At 38.8% G+C, this 24396-nt stretch overlaps 1 protein-coding gene across 2 annotated transcripts; it reads left to right on the plus strand.

Moving 5' to 3' along the window:
- The first annotated feature begins 4302 nt into the window (after nt 1-4302).
- Nucleotides 4303-14864, plus strand: vgll2a (vestigial-like family member 2a). 2 transcript variants are annotated; one of them, XM_008281612.1, is made up of 4 exons: nt 4303-4508; nt 6182-6428; nt 8180-8677; nt 10502-14864. In XM_008281612.1, the coding sequence occupies exons 1-4, from the start codon at nt 4431-4433 to the stop codon at nt 10543-10545; spliced, it is 867 nt and encodes a 288-aa protein (XP_008279834.1). In that variant the 5' UTR covers nt 4303-4430; the 3' UTR covers nt 10546-14864. The 2 variants fall into 2 exon arrangements, with proteins under 2 accessions (XP_008279834.1, XP_008279833.1); XM_008281611.1 differs by having other exon boundaries at nt 10747-14864.
- The last annotated feature ends 9532 nt before the right edge of the window (nt 14865-24396 follow it).

Raw genomic sequence — 24396 nt, forward strand, 5'->3', positions numbered from 1 at the left:
ATGTTGCCTGATTTAGCTTCAGTACAGGCAAACATCATATTTGAGCTAATTAGAATAACATGTATGAGCTCAAAAATGTAAAAAGGAAATAGACTGACATAACAAATGGTGTGATATTACCAAAACATAACGCTTTGCCGTGGCACAAGTGCTCCATGAGAATAATCTAATGTAAGTAAAAATGTATTGCCAATTCCTAAAACGAACATTTCACATGTAAAATACGGTACTTTGGCTCAGTCTCAGGCCGTAATGATCTGTCAGCTAGAGACTTAATTATAAGGGACCAAATGTTTGTGTGAGCAGGCGAAATAAATTGGCGCAACTGACCACAAACTTTCCCGCATCGCTGTTGATCGCGTTTATACACGATGTAATCAAACATTTTGCTGGTTGGGAATCCCGTGGACTTCACTGCTTGCTGTGGGTGTGGTGCTCCTGTTGTGAGAGTGCTGTGAAAACTCACATGCCTGTTTCCTAGGAATTGCATGTGTTCCACTAATTTGAAACAGTAAATGCATTTGGAGAAACTTGTAACACCATCTTTACTCAGTGGGGTCTTTTCATTCACCATGTGACATGACATCACTGCAGCAGACTAAAGAAATGGTGTCAGTTACTTATTTCTAGTTTAATTAGCAATAAGCAGCAGTAATGTGGCCAACATGTTTAAATCAGCTGTTCATCAGCATAACAATGATTTTTTAAAATGAAGATGAATGCAAAGTTGCAAGATATTGTTTTCAGAACATTGACTGACGATGTATTTAATTAATGAATTTCCATCCATTGTCTATACACCACTTAATCCTCACTAGGGTCGCGGGGGGAGGCGGGACTGGAGTCTGTCCCAGCTGACTCAGGGCGAAGGCAGGGGACACCCTGGACAGGTCACCAGTCTATCACAGGGCTACACTTAGAGACAGACAACCAAGCACACTCACATTCACACCTACAGACAATTTAGAATCACCAATTAACCTCAACATGTTTTTTTTTGGCCTGTGGGAGGAAGCCAGAGAACCTGGAGAGAACCCACACTGCACGTGGAGAACATGCAAACTCCTTCTCTGTCCATGCAGCCAGTAAATTTTACTTGACAAGAAATCTTGAAAAAAGATTTTTTAATGCTCAATTTAAGATTGCACTGTAAAATCAAGGACTAAAAATTAGTAAATAACTTTTAAAACAAGCCAAATTATTAACAAGCTCCTGAAAAGACTGGCTTTAAACCATTAACAGTTACTTTAATCAATCTAACCAGCATGAATAAAGATGTCAACGGTTAAAAAAAAAAAAAAAAGGTGTTCTGTGAACCATAATTTAGGCTGCAGCTACATAGATAACAGAATCTTCAAGGAGACAGTGTTGTTGACAACTAAATAAATCTGTTGTCTTAAATTTTGGAAAACCTCAGGACAAAACACTCAGATAGCAAAGTAAGATGCAATAAAACCAAAAAAAGAAAAAAAAAAAACAAAATTGTTCCTGCAATCAAATTGTTCAAGTCAGCATTGAACTAAAGAATGAACTAAAGAATGACAGTATAAAGTTGTCAAAGTTACGAACATCACATTACTACAGACATTTAGAAACATAAAAACAAAGAGAAACAAACAAACAGAACCGTCACTCCTCACACACGACAAAAAGGAGCAGCTGGGGTGCATTAAACCAAAATGAACTTTGCTAATTCAGTGAGATGGGTCAAAATTTATGGTAAGTTTTTCAAAAGAATATGTTTAAGTTATTTTTTGTTGTATTTCATTGCCACCATTTTGTTGCAGTTGTATATTTAGCTTTATGGCACATTACCACAGTTCCCAAAAATTTTAAACGTCTAAATGAATTTCCTTTGAATCAGTTTAAACAGAATAAAAATGTAGATTTTATAGTAATGTGATGAAGTGGATGGAATAATTACAGGGGTTGAGTAAATACGTGTGCTGAAAGTTATTTCTAACATCCCTTTGGGAAACATTTGACTGCCTGACCTCCATGTTTTTACAGAGTAAATAGAAAATGAAAGACATGTAACAGAAATATCTGCCTGACTATGAAACTAAATTTAAAGTATTTTGAAAAAAAAAAAAAAAAGTCATTTGTAAATCTATTGTCAGTGTGATACTCAGAGATGACAAATAAAGTCATTGTGAACCTTTAAAATGAATGTGTTGTTGTACTGTAGCTTGTAGTTTGGTCACTGATGGTCGGCTCCCCGAGACCTCTGACCTCAGGTGACTGTAGCAAACTATTTGACCTTTGACCTCCAGAATTTGGGAGGCCGCTGAGGGATTGTGGGAGTTCATAGCTTTGCATTCCACTCATTGGTCAGTTTAATTTGTTTACTCATTCAATTAGCAGGAAGTGGCACTTGTTACATTCTCAACTGTGGCTTCAAACGCAAGAAAAACTTCCACCGTGTACGATGACGAAACAACTGAACCCATTCTCAGTAGAAAGCACTGCATTTAAAGGTTAAACTGCAGCATCAATATGTAGCCATTGGCCATCATACTGTCTAGTTAAGGTGATATCATGGGGTTAATTTGTAATCGCAGGATTACAAGGTGGTTCGATGTTGATTATTAGGATATTTATTGGAAGAAGTCATTTATAGGTGCCACCTGTTTCCCACTAACCACTCAGTGAACAACATCTAGTGGCTGAGAACAAGTTAAAATGGTTAGCAAACAAGCAGTAAAGCAAAATGAACAGAGGTGACAGCAATGAATACATGATGAAGACTTGAAGCTTACACTTGATGCTTTCAGGACATAAAATTATTGCAATACTATTCTGTGTTTGGTAATTATGAGGACGTTCCAATCAAAGTCTCGGGTTTATATCAAATGAAAACCTTGCACCTCTTGCTAGTATTTATTTAGTATCAAAAAACATTTCAAACGTCAAGACATATATGTAGCCTTCACTGGACCAATTTTGCCTTTACAAAAAAAAAGAAAAAATAAAAATTTCCTTGAAGATCTAATGTGTTGCCTCCTCTTATCGAGCTGTACTGACCCCGCTTTGCACCGGAGACAAGCCCAACATTCACGAAATTACTGAGGTATTCTGACAAAAATGTCCAGCTAAATTAATAAATTGACTTTTCAAAGAAACAAAATCACAATTAAGGCGAGTGGAACCATATCAGGTGCTTATTCAGTAGCATGAACTGAACTATATTAAGCTTGTGGAGCAAAATAATTTAGTCAGTTGAGCTGAAATCACCAGAAAAGACAGATATCTTAGGTTATTTTGAAGCACTACTGCAAGCAGTGTCAAAAATGAAGGAGATGTAGTGTTTAAAATGCTTGTGTGAGTCAGTGAAGCAGCAAAACTGTAACGTGATCAGTACCTTAAATAAACAGACATTACCGGGAGGAAACCTGTTTAGCACAAGTAAGAAGAAATGTGAAAGGAAATGATTGCATATTTGTGGGGAACTCAAACGACCTTTTTTTCACAGCAGCCATTTTGACACGAAATAGTCGGTGCAATAAAAAAATCTGAAATATCTTGACACATATTGGATGGATGAAGTTTGGTACGGATGCTGATGGTCCTCGTGGGATGAATTCTAAGGACTTTGGTGATGTCCTGGTTTTCTAGAATAATGTGTGTAGAGTGTTGTAGCTCGGGGGTCAGAAACTGAATGTGCAGTTTATGAACAAATTTATAGTAAGTAAATATACAACAGTAAAAAAAAGAAAAAGAAAAGCACGTTATAAAGCCAAATGTTCGTTGGTAGTTGTGATTGTTTGGGGTTGAGAGATGCACAATGCACTGCCATTTAAAAAAATGCCATTTCTCTTTGAAGTAAATGAGATTAACTTTAATTAAAAAGCAGTGCTAATACTGTAAATCAGTACTTTTACAGCAACCTTTTTACAGTGAAAACTTAAGTGTCATTCATGAGGTTAATGGAGGTCCTTGTCTATTTTGGTGCAGCCCTCATTCACATATAACAGCAGTGTTTGCCTTCTATTTCATTAAAAGGTCTGTCTAGTGTTGTGAAATACAGAATTGTGGATGTGAAATTGTTAAAAATGTATAGATTGTGTGGGATAATTGCAAAAATGTCAGTGAACAAGATAGAAGCAGATACTTGAGTTTGCAGCTCGTGATTTAGTGTCTAGTAATTAAAAGCCCATTAAGGCTGAGGTGGAGCTGTGGCCTGTGATTGGTGGGAGGGAGGCGTCACGCTGGGTGTGTGGAGGAGGGAGGAGGAGGAGGAGGAGGAGGAGGGTGAGGCTGGAGGGGGATCCCTCCACTGAGCCCGGCCGACAGTCCAGTGCGTAAAGAGCGCAGAGCGGAGAGTCCTCTCCAAGTGTGCGTCCTCTCGCCGCCGGGATTACTGTTTCCTCTCCGTCCGGACAGAGCTGCTCTCTCAATGAAGCTTGGTTCTTCTTCGTGATTTCTTCGCCATGAGCTGCCTGGATGTGATGTACCAAGTGTTTGGTCCTCAGCCTTATTTCAGCTCCTACAGCCCCTATCACCACCAGGTACGGGTCATGTGTTCACCAACTGTTTCTATCAGCTCGGACAGCACTTTGCTCTGCGCTGTGGGCTCCAGATCTGTGTGGATATACAAAAAAAACTTTATTGAAAGTCCTCTGACCCGCCAATTACAACTTAAATACGAGTTAATACAAGAGAAAAAGCGGCTACTACTGCCCATTAACTGATAGTAATAATATATTTATAAAGCCCTTAACACCAGTTAATGTCCTCTTTATATCTAAAAATATGTGAAACAACCTGTTAATCTGCGCTTAAAAGGCAATAAAACGCAAGTCACGGACTGTATGAATAGTATTTATGCGATACTTTCAGAAAGGCTCAAACTCCAAAGGTTAACATGTAAAACTTTTTCATGCGCCGTTTGAATTTATGACAATATTACCCAGTTTGTCCAAATTAGACAAGAATCTTCTGCTTTAGGAGACGCTGGACAGAGTTTGTCATTTCTTTTGGCAAATGTGGTCAAAATCAGGAACAGCCTAAAACAAAATTAAATATGTTTAGTGTTGTTTTCATGAGATTTAATAAAGAAAAAATGATGTAATCCGTGTTATCCAATACTTTAGTAACGTTTTAATATCACTTCTATGTATGTATTTTTTTTAGATGGTTTGTGTCCATAATTATTAAAATAGCAAAAGTTATAATTTAATAACAATCTATTAAAGTTCTATCTCCTTCTCTAATTGCTTATTGTTGAACTGAACCCAAAGTTTTGGAATTAACTGCTCAGAATGTTTCACCAGTTCATATTTTTTTTTCCAGGATAATAATCACATTACTTGACAAATAATGAGCATCATATATCTATTCATATGATTTTTTTTGTATTGTGTCTGTCAGTGGACTTCCAGCCTGTGAGTGTCAGGAGCGGCAGTGCAGCAGCTTTTCGTGAGGCCTTTCCAGACCTGTTAAAGGGCTTTTTTCACTCTCTTAAAACCTCTCAGTCAACATCCAGGCATATTTCACATAGTGCCAAAACTCACTTTGTCTGTCACCCAAACAGCCTCGGATCAGCCTGCTCAAGCTGCTCTCCACGTTATTACACATTTTCTCTCTTTATAAGAAGCTGTTTTGTGTGGTTTATTTAGACATATGATAATTATTTTTTAAAAGTTACATTTTATTTGAAGCATATGGGTGTCATTTTAGCACAAAAATGTACACACTTAAATTTGCAAGTTGAAGAAAGTAAGAGTGAAGAAGCAGTGTAAAGGTTAGCGGGTTTTTCTGTCACTGTGTGCAGCAGTAAGAGAGACCAGTGCAAAGTTGTTGTGCTTAAAAATGACCTCACCTCTCGACATGTTCATATATCTCCGTGCTGCAAATTATGTTGTGATCACCAGGTGAAATATTGTGTGTAAGTGGTGATATCCAAAGTCACCAACCAATAAATTAAACCTACAGTAAAGCATTATTGTTTTTTTAGATTTCAAATAAAAGACACACCCTTCAGTAAATGTTTAATCATAGGCGTTTGAGTGGATTTAACTCCCACTACACACCTGTTGCACCAAAATCCAGAAATGTAATTTTTACGAGGCTAAGAGGTCAGATGTCACGTCTTGTTTTAAGTCGAGACAAAAATGCATCCAAACTAACAGCATGTAAACACCGTTCGCGGCACACTTATATAAATCTGTGTCCTTTTTAGAAGCTGGCCTTGTATTCCAAAATGCAAGACCCCCAGGAGAGCGGCAGCCGGCTCGGCCCCCCGGGGCCCCCGTCCATCAAAGAGGAGGACAAGGAGCTGCCGCCGGGTGCCGAGTACCTGAGCTCCCGCTGCGTCCTCTTCACCTACTTCCAGGGCGACATCAGCACGGTGGTGGACGAACATTTCAGCCGAGCCCTGAGCCAGACGACAGCATACCCCTCCTCGAGCAGCCACAAGGCCGTAAGAGGTGTGTGTGTCCTTGTGTGTGTGTGTGTGTGTGTGTGTGTGTCAATTTCTAGAAACAGCTTTTTTTCTCCTTTTTTAAAATCATCATAGGATGCTACATTTCTCCAGTTTAATCTTTTGTTTTTAAATGTATATAAATTTGCTTCTGGCTTCCTATTTTTTTTTAAAACTTTGTCTAAAATATTGAACCTGCTGATTAAATATTAAAAAGGTACAAAAAGAGCATTTATTAAATTGCTACAACCTGCAATAGTTTAAATCACTCGTTTCAGTCAAAAGTGCAGATGTGACAAATAAAATCTGCAGGTTTTGATGCAGCTTTTCTCCGTCACTGGTTTGTTTGATTGAATTCAGACTGAAGCCACTGATTTTTTTTGCTGTTTTGCGCTGCCGTTCAGTGTCTTTTATTTCAGTGTTTTCCTGTGAAGAATAAATTCAATCAGTTTTCATAGAAGAAAAGAAACAACAATGTGGGGGTCAAACGTTTCCTTTTAATGACAGTTGTCACAATCAATCAACAAGAAATAATATGACAACATTCTATTGCAAATTTTCCTCAACATGTGGGTTTGCTTATACGTTTGACATTAGCTGGAGAATGTTTTAGTCTTGCATGTTGTAAATGTGTGTCTCCGTCACTGTTTTAGAAGAAAACAGTTTTATCTTGATGATCAATTTTATATTTCACCAACAGAAAACAAGCAGAGAGTGGAGTTTGTTGTTTATGCTGGCCTTGTTTTTGACAGAAATCTAAAGTCAGACTGAAAAAATGATAACAAGACAAATGCTATAACAATATGGGGAGAAATTCAAATTGTTGGGCAAGTCACTTTATCTGGAGTGATTTGAATTCATGTTACAATAGGGATGCCTGGATTAAAGATATGGAAGATATGGGTTTTTAAAAAATCATTTTTGTTGTGCATTTTATGTAATCATTTTGAGCATTGTGTATTTAAAAAAACAAACATATGAAGCATGTTTAACATTTTTATTTTAAAGATTTTATAGAATTTCGCAGATTTTGTTTTTTCATTTTTCATATTCTTTTTAAAGACATCTCTTCTTTCAAACAGACTTTTTTTTTTAGAGAACTTCTTTTAGAGTCACATTACATGCTGAATTTATATTATATTACATGATTCGTCATTGGCAGAATTAACAGGATGTTGAAATTAACATAAAAACTTAGTCATTTGTGCGAACATAGAGCTGGATAGAAGATAAAAACTCATACAGAAGGATTCCCTCTTTCATTGTTATTATTATTATTATTATTAAACTCTTTGGTGAATCAGATGCAAATTATTATTATTATTTGTTCATATACTGTCCAGCTGAGAGAAATATCCATCACATGTACATTCTTATCAAATGAGATATTCAATTTACACTGATGTTAAACAGAGAAAAGCAGCAAATAGTTAAATTTGAGAGAGAATATTTGTCATTTTTTGCATTGAAAAGTGACTCAAATTAAAGTTGTCAATACATTTCTCAGTTGGTGATTCAGTTCAACTCTAATTAATCCTGCAAGATAATTAAGTACATATTTAAAGAGGATCAGATCTATATGAAATCCTTGTTAAAAAAAAACTCCTTCACAAACTGTCCTTCTGGGTTTAAGAATGAAACTTCAGCCACAAGTTTTAAAACTGTAATGTTCATTTGCTGACTTTCTTTACATTCTCTGGATTCTATTTCATGTAGTAAATATGGTTGTTTAGAAAATGTTGATTTGTGTCTCCTCAGACGGATCATTTCCTATGAGCCAGAGAAGTTTCCCTCCGTCCTTCTGGAACAGCTCCTACCAGCCGTCGGTCTCCTCCACGCTGGGCAGCGCTCTGTCTGCTCCCCACACAGAGCTCTCCTTCTCAGGGGACCCTTACTCCTCCGCCTCCCTGCACAGCCACCTCCACCAGCCCAGCCCCGACGCCTGGCACCCGTCCCACCACCACCACCATCACCACCACCACCCTTACTCATTAGGCAGCGCTATTAGCACCCAGAGCTCCGCCTACCCACGTCCTGGCGTTCACGAGATGTACGGCTCGGCGTTTGACCCGCGGTACGGCTCGCTGCTGGTCCCGTCGGTGAGGTCGCACCATCGGCTGACGTCCGGCAGCTCGGTGCCGGGGCCCAGCGCTTCGCCCTGCGACCTCGGGGGGAAGGGAGAGTCTGGGACGGGGTCGGCCTGGAGCGGCGCCTTCACCGGAGCTGGAGCAGAGATTGGACTCAACATGGACGCAGGTACTGTCAGTTTTACAAGTCAGTTTATCACACGACATCTTAACAAATAACCCCTCAAAAACCCTAAAGGGCAGGGATCAGAGGAGAAACCTTAGGACGCCTGACAGGAGAGGAATCCATCCTCCTGAAGGGCAGCAGATGTAAAACTGCAGCAGAATGTATGGACAGAACAGAACAGCATCATCTGTCATCAATCAAACCCATAAAAGAAGGTTTTAGTCACGACACTGGGAGCCAAGAACTGACAGATTTTCCTTCTAATCAAACACCACAGAGTTTGGTCTGAACAGTTTCTTCGTTGGCAGCTTGTATGCTTCTTGTTAATATAATTGGTCAGGGGTTGATTGACAGAAACCTGCTCTAACACTTAAGAATCCTGTGGTTCTGCAGAGCAAAGAGGGCCAACAAGCCCTCAGCCACTTCTAATCAGAATCTAAAATACGATTTTTGAACAACAACAGCTTGGTCTTTGATAATGGTTCTCAACAAAGGCTTTGTGAGAGAACTTGTACATTTTGCTTCATAAAATCCTGGATAATTTATGGACAGCGCTCCAATTATAGTTGTTCTTCTTTCTGGTAAACACTTGATAGTTTTACCGTTACGAGGCTATAAAATGTTGATTGCCTAAGATGCTAATACATGCTGCACAGACTGTAAGCCTTGTCCAGCTGACTTTTCTGTGTTTTAAAGGGTTTTGATAAGGGTTTTAATAAATAATATATAAATAATGAAGAATAAAGTTTCCTTGTTGATGAGTTTGTCTTAGTTGTAAACTGATGTAGCTACTCTGCTTTCTTGCAGTTATTTAAGGTTTACACTGAGGAGTTTGTTACAGCAGGTTAATATAATGCAGGCAGCTATTCTTGTAGATTATTTATTCAATCAGATGCGAAGAGTTCCACTCAGACACAGACAGCACTGACTTCAACTGTAAATACACATATCGACTGTGAAACATATTTGAAACAAAAACATCTATTTTTTTCTTCTTCTTGGAAATCTAAAACAACAAAACGAAGTGAGGATAAATAGCAGACTAGATCAGTGGAAATGTTCTATTCCATGCCTCTTGTTAGACTGACCGTCGCTGGCTTTGGTAAATACCACAGAGAACAGATGTACCGATGAATACTCACAGTACGGAGTCTAGGTGCTGAAAAAAAACTTGTGACTGAGAAGAATGAAACGCTGAAGAGAATTTGTGTGTTAACAAAGTACAAGGTTAACTTGTAATGGGGCTGTTAATTTAAACAAAATAAAGCAAATTTTCCGTCACAGATGTGATCATGCAGTTTGACTTTGAGCTGATGAAAACCACCTGTGAAATAGTGACATTCACACTGACATTGATAAGAACTTTTTAATGGATTTTCTCCACTCCATATTGACACACGAAACCTTTCCTGCTCGATGTTGAACTTGGGCTGTCAAAAAGCACAATGAGTTAATAAATGAGCTGCAGTAGCGTTTGGTTGTGATTAAAACATTCTCTTTCAACACTTCTCTCACTATCTGATTGAGTAAAAGCAGCTTTGGTGACAAAGTATAAAAACTAGAATTAAATGAAGATCTGTTGCTCTGCCTCAGATCAACTTACACAAGTGGTTTGAAGCAACAAACCGTCTGTCAATCAGCACCTTACCACCAGCTGTCAACTTCCTTTTCTGTTGCTGTCTTGCTTTCATCCCCTCTCTGCCTCAGGCAGTTCCTCCTGCTTTTTATCAACAAGGCATTTGCGCTTCTTTTTCTAATCTCCTCTCTGTTGCCTCTTCCTTCCCTTTCTTTTCCTTTCTTTTCCTCCTTCCTCTCCTCCTCTCTCAGGTCTGCAGGCACAGGATAAGAGCAAGGATTTGTATTGGTTTTAAAGACCGCTGAGACTCTCCCCCCTCCCCTCCTTCTCTCCTCCTTCAGCTGTAGCCTCTTTCCTCCACTCCTGTTGTACTCTGTTGCTCTGCTGCTGTTATGGGATGACTGACAGAGAAACTGAGTGGCAAAAAAATCGGTGAGACAGCAGTTTTTAGTTGTTGTTTTTTTTTTTTCTGTAATGGCTTCTGGTCTACTTACAGCTCTGTGTTACGGCGGACTGTGCAGCAGCAGCGCAGCCCTGCTGAGCTGAACGCCGACAGTGTGGATACAAAGCGAGTGTGGAAACAAAAGTGGACTCGCAGAGAAGAGAGAGAGAGAGAGAATCTGATCCTGATGGATCTGGACAAAGACAAGACTCTTTGTGCTTCTGTAACAGGCAGGGACAACATTCCTAAACCGGAAAAAGTCTGGGGACAGACGGACAGAGACACATGTGTTGCCGGACTCCAAAGACATGCGCTTGAAGGACTTGGCAGGACTTGCCTCAGTTGGGCAACTGGACTCAGACACTGGGAGTGTGTTATGGCTGGAGGGAAGGCGCTGTGGCTGTTCAGGAGGCCGCACAGCAAGAATTTGGCAGAAGACGAAGGCACGAGGAGTCCAGACACTTTGTTTTACAAGGAGTAATGTTCCAACTGGACAACACGGCACAGCACAAATTAAATGAACAGCTTTGGATGGATCTGAACTCATATCAATACATATTTAAGCCATGATTCCAACTACAAACCTTATCTGTGCCCTTATTGTATCCCACATACTGATTCTATGGAGGAATCGAGACTGGTTTCACGTGGGACGTTACATGTCACGACATAAAGCATGCTCATACTAAATCCTCTTTCTGAGTGTTTCTGCCGGTGTCATTGATGTAAACCATGGTCCTACAGAGCACTGCACAAAGCACAATTTGGATGGTGGCCACGCACTAGAACAAAGAAAAACACATCTTCAGAAAACATCTTATTTTCTCTCTTTGAAGTCATATTTTGACGGATATATTTCTGGTATGAAACAGAAAAGCACATTCACTTCCTGTATTGTATTACAAATAATATATAGCACACACTGTGTACTATTAAGCAGTACAGGATAGGAACACAGTTTGCATTTGGGTGCTGCATTCACATCTCAGTACGCATGGATTTGGTGATTTAAAGAGCTAAACTGCATTTCATAAATGAATTAAAGCTTTGAAACCCTCGGTTACTGATTAACTGATCTATACCGATTATACTATACAAGTGACTGCTTTTCTTGTGATAGACAAAGTTTTCCCAGCCTCTCAAAGGGAGAGTATGCGATTCTAATCTGGTAATTGTGGAATTAGGAAATATCTCTCCCCTGTCCGCTAGCTGTCTGTTCGGTTTGTGGCATTTGTACACAGACCTGACTCAGACATCAGATGATCCTCTAAACACTATTCTGTCGTGTCCTGTGCAGGTTTATGCTCGTACTACTGGTAAAAGGAGGGGGAGGGGAGCAGGAGGGAGATTTGGCAGAGAGAGCAAGAGGGATGGTAAATCTGCCACATGGTCACTATCTCAATATGCTAGCTTGGGATAATGAGGAATCGTTAATCGATTAAATCTCAGTTATTAATTGCCCTTCGATGTGCAGTTCCATGTTTACAATCAGAGAACACTGTGAGGGGTTCACCAGCAACAGGCACCATGACAAACACTTCTGTGGTGGTTTATAGAGTCCAGCCAGAACTTAAAGGGCTGGAGTCCACTAGAGCAGCAGTTCTGCAGCTGAGTGGAGAATGAAACAAATCAGCTTTAGTGAGGAATGCGATCTATTCGACTATCAGTTACGAAGATTGGTTTAAATCTGCATGCCTAATGCTAACTAACTACAGATCAACAATCGTCCCCCAGAAACACCAACTTTATGCTGTTCATTTAAAAAAGAGATTAATCACTAATGATCAGAATGGACGTCATCAGCTCTGATTTAAACAATATGTGATGCAGACCTTTTCATTTCTCTGCCACATTCTCATTAATGACGCATATATTTTTGATGTATAAATCACCAAATCAATGCTTGCTGCAAAAATATTGACAACTGCTTCAATCTATAATTAACTATATTCAACAAAGATAACTGATGTTACAGACAAAGCTCCATAAAGTTCCAATAGTCATACATTAGATAAGGCATGTGGCTGGAAAACTGATGTAGGAGGTTGAAAGCATTTTTTGTGACTGCATAGAATATTTTCTGTCAAACTGTCTGATGGGCCAATAACCAGAACCTCTCATCTCCTGCTGATGCACTAAAGGCTGAATATTCCTACAACAGCAGCACCATGAGCACACCTCTACACTTCACTGCAGAGTGGACCCAACTCTTTGCTTTGGACATTTCATGAAACAGTATTTTTGTGGTGAAAGCAGAGATTTCAAAAACATCTCCATGACTGTGTCAACCGAAGAAATGTAAACTTCACACCAGGGGCTGCTGAAAGAGAGAGAGAGAGAGAGAGGAGGGGTCTCTCTGATGAATGAGGAGAACGACGGCTATTTGAAGCCACTTGACTTTTTCTCTCTGTGCTCTCATGCAGCTGTCAACGACAACTGCTCTTCAGCTCGCTGAACACACACATGCACACACACCGTCCCACTGTGCAGTGCTCGAGCCAGGCCTATGAACTTAATAAAGGGAGCATTTAGTGTGAGCTGAGTCCTGCCCTACTGGGACAACTGGTGCGATGTAAGCGGAGGGAGCAGAGGACACACACAACTGTCAAAAAGTCATTTCTGAGTGTGGATGCATGTGCAGGCATGTGTGTGTTTCTATACTTACAAGGACCACATTTTTCAATCAGCACGAAAAATGAAAAAAATTCAGGTATTGTTTTATTGTTCTCACATTTTCACTAAATCAAAGATTAGAAGCTTAACGATTAGAGTTAGAAGATATTGCCGGCATTATTTTAGATTCTTATTTTTGTCAACAAACTCTTGCTGGGAATATATAGTCTGTATGGCATCAGTCTAATATACTAGCTTCTGTCATTCTGTGGTCCAAATCATATGAAAGAGACAAATTCCTTCCAAATTCCAAATTCCCTGTCAGAGAAGTTTAGTTTTTCTATCACAGATGGACCCACATGTCGATCAAGGCTCAGTGCCAGGTCACACCAGAAACACGGAACAGGAAAATTCTTTTGTTGCCTCAAAGACCTCAATAACCTCGTCAGAGGTTAAAGATAGCAAAAAAAAAAAGTGCATATCAGAGTTAACCAAAATGAAATTCTGCACAAAAGCATCAAAGAAATTTCACCAAATCAAACTTATTAAACAAACATATTTGATTTCAGGCTAAAATTTCACAGTTAAAATACTAGTGTGACTGCATCCTTGCACTGAGTTTAATAAACTTTAACCCAACACCAACAACCACTAGTTCACTTCTTCACGCCGTTTGACACCACCAACCCAACCTCCTCCTTATAGCTCATTTACAATAAATAAGATCTATTACTTGTGTCTCTTCATTAAAGAGGATATTGTTGAAATTAGGAACAACTTTCTTCAACTCTAACAGTGCAACTACTTTCTACAATCTATCAGTGTCTTCATATCACTGTAAAGCAACAGAGTGGCTCTCTTATGTGGTTTTGGGGTGACTTTAGTCGAACAATATGACACTGTGGCTGCACACAATGTTTAAATAAATCACTCATTGGTTTGGGTCTTTTTGAGAACACACAAAAAATGTTGTCAAAATCAAAACAGCTCTTCTCCGTTACTTCGTGCTCTTCTCACCAAAAGTTTGTGGCCACCTTTCCTTCATCAGAGTGTAGGTAAGTGGTCTCACGTTGGGTAACTTTGCCAACAGTGACAAAATAATGAAGCGCTTAAGAAGCTAGGGTCTGATTAAATGGACATAAATGAACTCGTTGCAAGTGTAGCAATCTGTTATCATGTACTGTGTGTGTACGCGTGTCTGAACAGACTCTCTCCATGACAAACTGTGATCGTATCTACTCTGTCCTTTCTTTCTTCCAGGTACATACTGTAAATCAACAGCCACAGCATGCAGCAGTGTTCTATGTGAATATATTAATATATTGCCTAAAGTATTGTTTCTGTTGATCTCGCTCCAGTGTAAAGTCTTTGTATGTATTTGCTGTTCGCCTGTAACTATAAACTAACGGCACTATCGAGCTCAAAGAAGTCTTGGCTCTCTTCTCAGTGGCTGCTGCTGTGTCATTTTCTGGAAGCGATGTCTGAAAATCTATGAAATGCCAAAAAGGTTTCAATATAGTTTACTACTGAGTAAATAAAGCACTGTTTGATGTTAGAAACGTTGCATTTGCCTGTGGTTAACTATACTTTCACTATTTAAATCTATTGTTGAGACTTTTTTAAGTGGCATTGGATAGTATTCAATAATAAGTACTCAGTCCAAGGGGTTAAACATTTTGGCGATCAGTATGAATTTGAGAACTGGTGAAAGAAAAGATCACATAAACCAAATAAACAGCAAGAAAAAAAAGATTAAACAGTTTGCTTTTATGCATCAGTGCTCATTTTTATGAATGTGGTAATTAAAATGTAAATAGGCACTAAACATGGCAAAAGATGAGCAGTTTCTCCTTGGCATACCACATGGCCTCTTTTGCTGCTTTCCAGTTTTTTGCATTTATTTGTGTTTGTTTTTGAATTGGTTCCTGTCTCTTTGTCATGTATCTCCTTCTGACTCTCTTTTTGACTCTCTTAGTAGTTGTTTGCCTCTCTTTATAGTTTTTTATTGATTTTTGTAGTCGTTTGCTGTGTCTGAGTGACGTTTTGTCTCGCTTTGTATCGTGTTGTGTCTCTTTGCAATTGTTTTGTTGAGTTTGTTAGGATGGTAATTTTCACGTTTATTTTTTTTAAATTGGTGTGTGTCTTCGTAATCAGTTTGTATCCCTATCTGGTCATTTTGGTTCTGTTTGTGTCCATTTGTAGTCTATGTCCCTTTGAAGTTCTTTTGTGGATATTGTCGTAACTTACCATATTTTTCTATTTGTTTGATTGTTTGATTGGCGTTTTTTTGAACAGAAGGTAGCCTGAGTTAGTTAAAAGCCACATTTTTAGTGGCAGTCTCTTTGCCTGATGCTGTTAGGCATAAAAAAAATGATCATAGCAAGATACGTACAGTCTTTAAAAAGCATATACATTGCATACAATACTGTTAAATACAGCATAATACACCCAGAGGCATGGATATATTATGAGTACATCCATTCATCCATCCATCCATTTTCGTCCGCTTATCTGGGGTCGAGTCACGGGGGCAGGAGAGGAAGCAGGTCATTCCAGACCTCCCTCCCCCCGGCGATGCTTTCCGGCTCTTCCTGGGGGATCCCGAGGCGTTCCCAGGCCAGCTGAGAGATATAATCCCTCCAGCGGATTCTGGGTCTTCCCCGGGGTCTCCTTCCAGGTGGACGTGTTCGGAAGACCTCCAGAGGAAGCCTCTCTAGAGGCATCCGAACCAGATGTCCATACCACCTCAGCTGGCTCCTTTCGACACAAAGGAGCAGCAGCTCTACTCTGAGCTCCCTCCAGATGTCCGAGCTCCTCACCCTATCTCTAAGGCTGAGCCCAGCCACCCTGAGGAGGAGACTTATTTAGGCCGCTTGTATCCACGATCTCGCTCTTTCGATAGGATTTAAATGCACCTTGCGCCTCAGCTCTCTCTTCCCCACAACGGTCCAGTACAGCGCCCGCATTACTCCTGATGCTGCACTGAGCCACCTGTCCACCTCACACTCCATTCTCCCATCACTCGTGAACAAGATCCCAAGATACTTAAACTCCCTCGCTTGAGGAAGCAAGTCACATTTAATTTATGACAACCATTAATTACAAGCATATAGCTTCCTCAGACTAACAGGTAATATGCTGTTAGCTGCTTGTGAAGCACTTTGAATTTGTATGCTTTGGCACTACTCAAAAGTAAAGTTCATGAGCTGTTGAGGTCATTCCTTGTAGTCTTATGCTTGGTTTGTTGCTAATAATTGATAATTAGGTGATAGCTGGAATATGCCTGTGTGGGCTGAAGTTTCATGGCTATATTTTCCATTTGTGGTTTGAAGGTCTTTTAGGGATTTCTCTTGTATGCTACTATTTAGCTGATACTTAGAGAGTACTTTTCTATGACTTGGTCTATGCTCGTTCGTATCTTAATGAAATCCATGTCTGAACTCTGGCTACTTAACTTTGACAGAGGAGCGAAGGCCTGGCTTGCATAAAAGCACATATGATTTTTTTCCCACACAGTCTAGGCACATTTTATAATAGGCAAGGCAAGGCAAGGCAGGTTTATTTGTATAGCACAATTCGTACCCGAAGCAATTCAAAGTGCTTCACACAAAACTATAAGAAGACAGATAAAGTCATACTATGCAGAATATTTCTTATATTTAATATCAATCATAAGCTGAATATAAGATGAATGTAGTCACCGTGACATCAATTATTAGTTTGTGGACTGCCACTTTGCCCTTTTGTCGCCTTGAGTTTGAATCTGGGGCATCCTTGTCTTTTGAAACTGGCGTGATGAGCAAGTGGTGGATCTGACTGAGAACCTGGGGACACTATGAACGCATGTTACTCATTATGGGACCATAATTTATACAGTGAACATCCTGCTGTATTGAAGGAGACTTGAAACTTGCAATGAAAAACAAAGTCATTAGAAAAAATGTATATTGTGGTAACAGATCAAGTGAGAAGTAGGGTCATTTTCTCTTCGATGTAGCCTACACAAGTGGCCTATGTTCTTGTAATCATTTATATTTGTGCACTGGTGTGCCTGTAATTACAGCCAAAATGTACTTCAAACAATGGAAACTGAATTGGAGCTGATCAGGCTGCAGTTGGAACTAATAAATGTTGACTTTTACCAAAATTACTGCAATGCGGAAAAGAGAGAAAAGGGCCGAACAGAACACTGACTTCTGTGTTTACAGTATGAGTCAGATATAGTTACAGCTTATTCTATTATGTTCTGCAGAAGTATTGTCCTTGTGTATATCCATGTGCTGTGTTTACATAGCATATTGCTACCAATCAGAAAAAACACAGCTCATTGGTATGTTAACATTATGATGAATGTGTCTTGATAAATAAAGGGGCTAAATTCAATGTAAGATCATGAAATTCTAAATAAACCTTCTTTCTGATAGTCTTGACTAAAAATAAGTATACAAAAAATTAGCTATAATTATTATTATCAGCTGAAATTCTTCTATATTATATTTTCAATATTTTTATCTTATTTTATTGTACTTTATTTAAACCTTAATTTTATACCCTACCCTAATATTCTGTGTTGTCGTTTTGGTTTGTTTACCCCCTTTGTTGAATATCCGTGCTGAATTTCCCTCTGGGATTAATAAAGTCAGTCTAAGTCTAAATTAAACATTTTGTCATAGTACATTTTTCGGCTTGTTGCCCAGCGTTACCATGTGGTAGCATAATACAACTTTTTTTTTTATAATTACATGTAAAGAAAAAGTGAGCTGGATCAATAATAGCTTGCCCCAAATCCATCCTGTAACGGCTTGTTTCATTTTTGACAACAATATTTCAGATGAACTCCAGCCAGCATTAACATGAGAGGAGATCTAAACAGCCAACATAGAGAAAATCAACTGTGTTGGATTGCCAGACCTGTAAAACTTACATTTAATTCACAAATGTCAACCAATGAATCAGATTCATATTCCTCATAATACAGGTCCTGTGGTCGACCTCTGACAGCTTTCAGCCTGCTTGTCAAAAGCCACTCAGTAAAGGCTAGAGGTTGTATTGCCTTTATGAAACTGTAGTTGCCCTTGCAGCCACAATCAAGTACCCCATCCACAGTGCTTGTGCTTGGAAGAAGGTTTGATTTCATGATACTTTGACTTTGAGTGACTGATCCTCCACCTCTCACATTAGTCCTGCAGATTCTCAGTTTTCACCTTTAGACCATTTTTTTTTTCTTACACGAGGCAAACATTTCTTTATTGGCTCTTGTAAAGAGCTTTCGATTTATGTTAGTAAAAAGAAACACAGCAGGACTGAATGTTAGAGACAATCATACTTGCTTCATAGAAACTTTGGGTTTTTGTTTCTCCACTTTGTTTTACACTCTCCCTGACTGTAGCCACTCAGCAGTACATTCTTTAACAGCTTGAGGGAACCTTCAGCAAGAAGCTAGTATATCTATGGTTTCAAGTTTCTCATCCCCTTTTAAATTTCTGAATCCCAAGCAGCTTCTGGGTATTTTCCCTCCAAAAAAATCGAACTCAGTGTGGGCTCATTTTTATTGCAATATAAAGTCCTGCACCTCTGTGAAAACAGCACAACAGTGTTTACAAGTAGAGGAACTTCTGTGCAGTACAACAAAATTGTAATACCGTGAATCATAAAGTAAAAAACAAACAAAGCAGCATTTATTTGATTATTTAGTTTACAAAAAATGAAAAACCATTAAATGAACAAAAATAGATTTTAATTTATTCCCATACTTGTCTCCTCTCTGCTTCGTGTAAACAAGCACGACTATTGGTTGCAGTTAGGTCACTGGTAGTCAGAATTTTTAGCTTTTGCAGAATCTGGTGCAAACAGTTTATTTTTTTTCACGTAGAATAAAGTTTTTTTGACTAAACACTTTGTTATTAAATAAGCACTTTACCCAAAGGAATAATTTTGGCCAGGACACCTCCATCTCGGCAACAGAGCTTTTTTATGGCAGACTTTTTGGCTTGTCATAGCAAGACAAGAACAGGTGAGTTACCTCAAGGCTGCTGCTGTTGTGGAAGCTTCATCACTGTCCCAACTCACTGGGACTCTAGATGTTACTGAGCACTCACTGACAAAATTTGTTTTAACTGTGCTTTTCCTGCTATGATACGTCTTCTGTGAAAAAAGTCTGTTTTTTGACAAAAGGGAATCTCAAAGCTTATACTGATACCTGATGGAGTCTACCTGTACTTTGCCTGGCAAGAAGAATACAGTTATATATCACAAAAACTGAGGATACATTCTTACAGAAACCAAGCAAGAAATAATAATATTATGAATCCATATCAGCAGTGATAAAATCAAAGAAAACATTGGCAAATGAACACATTTAGAAACTAATTAAAGTGCGGCAGCTGCAACCTTCAAACACATGAACTTTATCTATGGCATAAGTCCAAGGCTTTTCGACTTCTGCACTTTTACTTCTTTGTAAAAGTAAATTAACATTTCACTTCTTCTGGACCAAAACTCACCTTTAGCTAAAAACAAGATGTAATCTAGTGGTAAAACATTGTTTAGTTTGTTTCACTGATTATTTCAGTTTCATTATTATGTTTGCACAGTTCTCTGTAAAATGTCCTTCAGAGGCGCATTTATAAATAAAATGCTTCAATTATTTGTGCGCAATGAATTTTATCCTTTTTTTTTCACATTTGCACCTTTACTTTACTATTGATGATCTTTTTTAAAAAATTTGATTCTTAATCCCTTTATATAGTCGCTTTCAATATGAGCTTCATAGACTTATCATTGATCATCTCTGACGTTAAATAAAGGTGACTGCAGTATTACTACGATGAAGGCCTACTGGTACATGTGATCATTTAGTGGTACAGGTGCTATAAACATGCTGCTATAACAGGCGCATGTTCGAGCACTTCTGCATTTATAAATAATTGTGGGAGTGGAAATGAAGAAATACGGGGGGTATTTGCACAGATTTCCACAATGGTTGAGATTTATAAATCAGAATCAGGTGTATGTTCTGCTTTAGAAATCTAACTTTGTGTCTGCACGCGGTGTTGAATCCACTTTTAGTTTTATTGCATCTGGTTCCAGGTCTGCTTCCAGCGGACACAGTTCAGAACGGACCTTCTGGGCTTCTTTTTTACAGTATTTTAGCAGCACAGGTGTGACAGATGTGTTGTGTTCAGGTTGAACAGCATCCCTTCCTCATAATGCACCCACCTTTCCAACTCACCATGAATTCCCGTTCCCTCTTTGACTTGTGTGGTGCAGCAGCTGTAGCAACAGGTCTTGTTGGTTTCTCTGGCACTTGTCTGGGCTGAGGAGCCTGAAGGAACACTATCATCACCACTGTTCTTCTGAGGAACGGTTGGATTGACTCCTGATTGGTCAATTAAGGTATTCTGAGTTGGACGTATTGAGGGGAAAAATGCATTTGTTCCAAATCGGTGTTCTGAATATAACAGTAATTCATTGAACTCATTAAATGAGTGGAACATAATGTCAAGGAACACTATATATTGACTTTTAACTTTTCAGGTGGAGCACTTTCCTCTCACCCTGTTAAAAAAAAAAAGAAGCATTTGTTCTGGAGGAGCCCTGATGTCGATCCCTGTACATTTCTGAGCAATGTCCTCATTTAAATGTCACATATGGCGAAACACCATTTTTATTGGGTTTCGTGGTTGTTGAGTGACATCCTCTGAATAACAGTGAGTTTACAGCCAGTAACAACAATAAAATGTTCTCCCAAAGCAACTTCTTAGTTACTTATGAACAAATGAATTTTCTCTTGAGCAAGAGCATTAATACACCTTTCAATGTGTCTGCTGAATTGCTTGCATTGTTTGCTTTTATTGCAGAGCTGTGAATGTGTGTCGAGGCAAAGTATCCCTACATTCAGAAAATTCACTTGGATGAATGATGGAAAAAGTAAAATATTAAACCCCAATTATTATTTTTGGACTCCCATGAGGACTCGAATGTGAAAACTAGTTCCCCTTTCTCAACAAGGCTTTAGACTTTGTGACTGAAACCTGAACACATTAGAGTCATCACATTGTGTCAGTTGTTTTTTTTTTTTTTTTTAAAGAAATAAAAAAAGAATGATTATGTACTGAGTCCCAGTTATCAGGTGAAACAAATTCTGGCTTTAGGATGTGACTGTAGAGTGGGACGCCCTGTCCACTGACACCATCAACAAGCTGGTGGACAGTATGCCACCATGTCTGAAGGCGCTGATCCATATCAGGAGTGGCCATAGTCAATGTTAGTGACATTTGAAAGAGTAATATTGGACATTCTAATGCATGAAATCCCCTCAAATATGTTTCCTGCTAGATTGACCAAGATTGAAAATTGAAACAAAACCCTTAATTCAATACTCTCAATTTTGTTTCAGCCTGAATACACAGTTTGCAAAAGTTATTTGTGGATATGAGTTGTATGAATATTGTGATATCAGTAAAGTTTTGAGAAGATATACATTTTATCTATTAAGGATAAATCACTTTGTCACAATCATTTCATGAGAAGAGGTAAAAGAAATATTTTATTCCAACTTTAAGGGCAACAGTGTATACTGATTGAATTAATAATCAAAGAAAGAAAAAAAAAAGCTCAGGGTTCAGAAGGTTGAAAGGGAAACCTGCAGACATTACTCAGGGCTAAAATTCCCACATAATCATCAATATAAAAAGTTGGGTCACGATACACAGGTTTAAATTGTGTTTCCACAAAACTTGCACCATTATTTAAATACTGTTTTTTTTTAGACAGAAAGTGTAATGAATAAATGGTTCATTTTGGGGGGAAAAAAAGCTGGCTTGTTTAGTGAAATGAAAGAAAAGGAAGGAAAAGGCTGCTCAGAAAGGTAAAGAAATCCATACAGTCAAACAAAAGACTGTCAATTCCAGCCATATGTTCTGTTTCTCAGAGGCTACATGGCGTATGTGTGAACTTGTTTCAGCGACGAGCAAGACAGCTGTAGATTAATATCTGCTTCTGACTTGCGCGATGACAGACATGAAAAGGGTGAAGAGGTTCTGTTTCTATCGCTGTCATTACTCACAAACACTTCTGTTTTTTCGGGGGGGGGGGGGTTGTTTTTAAATCTTTTTTGCTCAATGGAGCAATTTATACAAAAAAATGCTTCTTTTCACAAAGACGTGAGAGTTAATTCAGCTCTCTAGGAGAATGGGAAGGTATAAAGCAGTGCTAATTGTGTGAAACACAGGGCTGAGGTTAAGGACAAGAGCTGCTCTTTAATCAAAGCACAGAGTGGAAAGGAGTACATTGATTCATCACATTATTTCAGTCAACACTGTCATATCTGAATCATTAAGTTGAAGCACTAGTCTTTGTGCATTTCATTGTTTTCACCTTTGAAGGACTTCTAGGAATCAGTGCTCAATCCAATAAAACTAGATTACTGGGCGTTGTGGTAACCCAGTGTTGATCATTTATTTCATTTTCAATTTATATGTCATTTCTGTATAATATATTGTGTTTTATATGTAGTTTAGTGTTTCTGAATGTTTCCATTCTGGTGAATTATAAATCCAAAATATAATCTAAAGTATTTTTTTTCTGTTATTTTGGTAAAAATGCTTCAATTATGCTTGCGCTGCAATAACATGAAGTAGTAATAGGACAGGGTGGTTGATTTTCTTACATCAGCATCCTCCACCTTTTTACTGTAAGATCTACTCAAAAATAATATTACGTGAATAATATTTTTTAGGGGCTGCAAGGTGGCGCAGTTGGTAGCACTGTTGCCTCGCAGCAAGAATGTTGCCGGTTCGCGTCCCGGTGGGGACACCGGAATCCTTCTGCGTGGAGTTTGCATGTTCTCCCTGTGCAGTGTGGGTTCTCTTTGGGTTCTCCAGCTTCCTCCCACACAGTCCAAAAACATGCCGAGGTTAATTGGTGATTCTAAATTGTCCATAGGTGTGAATGTGAGTGTGCTTGGTTGTCTGTCTCTCGGTGTGGCCCTGCGGTGGACTGGTAACCTGTCCCGGGTGTCCCCTGCCTTCACCCTAAGTCAGCTGGGATAGACTCCAGTCCCCCCGCGACCCTAATGAGGATTAAGCGGTGTATAGATAATGGATGGATGGAGACAATATTTTTTACTTGATTTATTTTTTTTTTGGTTATTACTGGAAACAAACGGTGATCACATGTGTTCAAATCCAGTGTTTGATTGAACATTTGGGGCGTCTCTTCTGTGGCCGTATTTGTTAGGTTCACTTCAGTGCATATCACTTTCTGAAAAAACAGATGCTCAGTCAAAAAGGTTTTTCTTTGTTCAATCTTTCAGATGTTAAATGAACAGAATCTAAAAAAATACCTCATATGCTCCAATATGAACAAGTGAAGCCCAGAGAAATGTGTGGTGCCACAACAGGCAGAAGAAATGCAGACAATGCAGGGCATTCTATGATTGTTTGCATTATTTAGTTGTCTTTATTCGCTCCATTTTTCTTTATTTTTTTTACATTTATCCAACCTCCTTTTTACTGCAGCACTGATGCATCTTGTAGACAGCGATCAATAGATTCCTTTCTCTCTCGTCACAGTCATTCTCATCTCTCTGGTCCCGTCTGCCCCTCCAAAATATTCATAGCTTGTTGAGGAATGTGAAGCCTGTTAATTCCTCTGAGCTCCAGAGACACTTGCTACCACATTCACTCCACATTTACGACACATTAACAACACATTCATTCCTCACACTCAAACAATCTGAGTGGCTGCCAGCCGCACACACGAGCCACATGCATTTTTCTCAAGGAGATAATTTCATTTCAGCTTTGGGGGGAAACAAATGCAGGGGCACTGGTTAATGCATCAGAGCTCCATCAGCTCTCACATCAAGAATAGTAAGAATTTGAATCTGTTTTTTTATAATTGTTAAGTCAATTCACTCCGTTGCCCTGTGTTATCTATAATATTATGGTCTTAGTGAAAAGAGTAAAAGCTCACATTTCTGTATATTACGCATTAAATATTTAGACCTTAGATTATTCTCACAAAAAAAAATGTTAGGCTTGGTAGACGCTGTAAGTTTAAATCTATATTGTGTATTTTATTATCACA

This window comes from Stegastes partitus, unplaced genomic scaffold (assembly GCF_000690725.1).
Source record: "Stegastes partitus isolate 25-593 unplaced genomic scaffold, Stegastes_partitus-1.0.2 Scaffold239, whole genome shotgun sequence".
Taxonomy (NCBI): Eukaryota; Metazoa; Chordata; class Actinopteri; family Pomacentridae; genus Stegastes; species Stegastes partitus.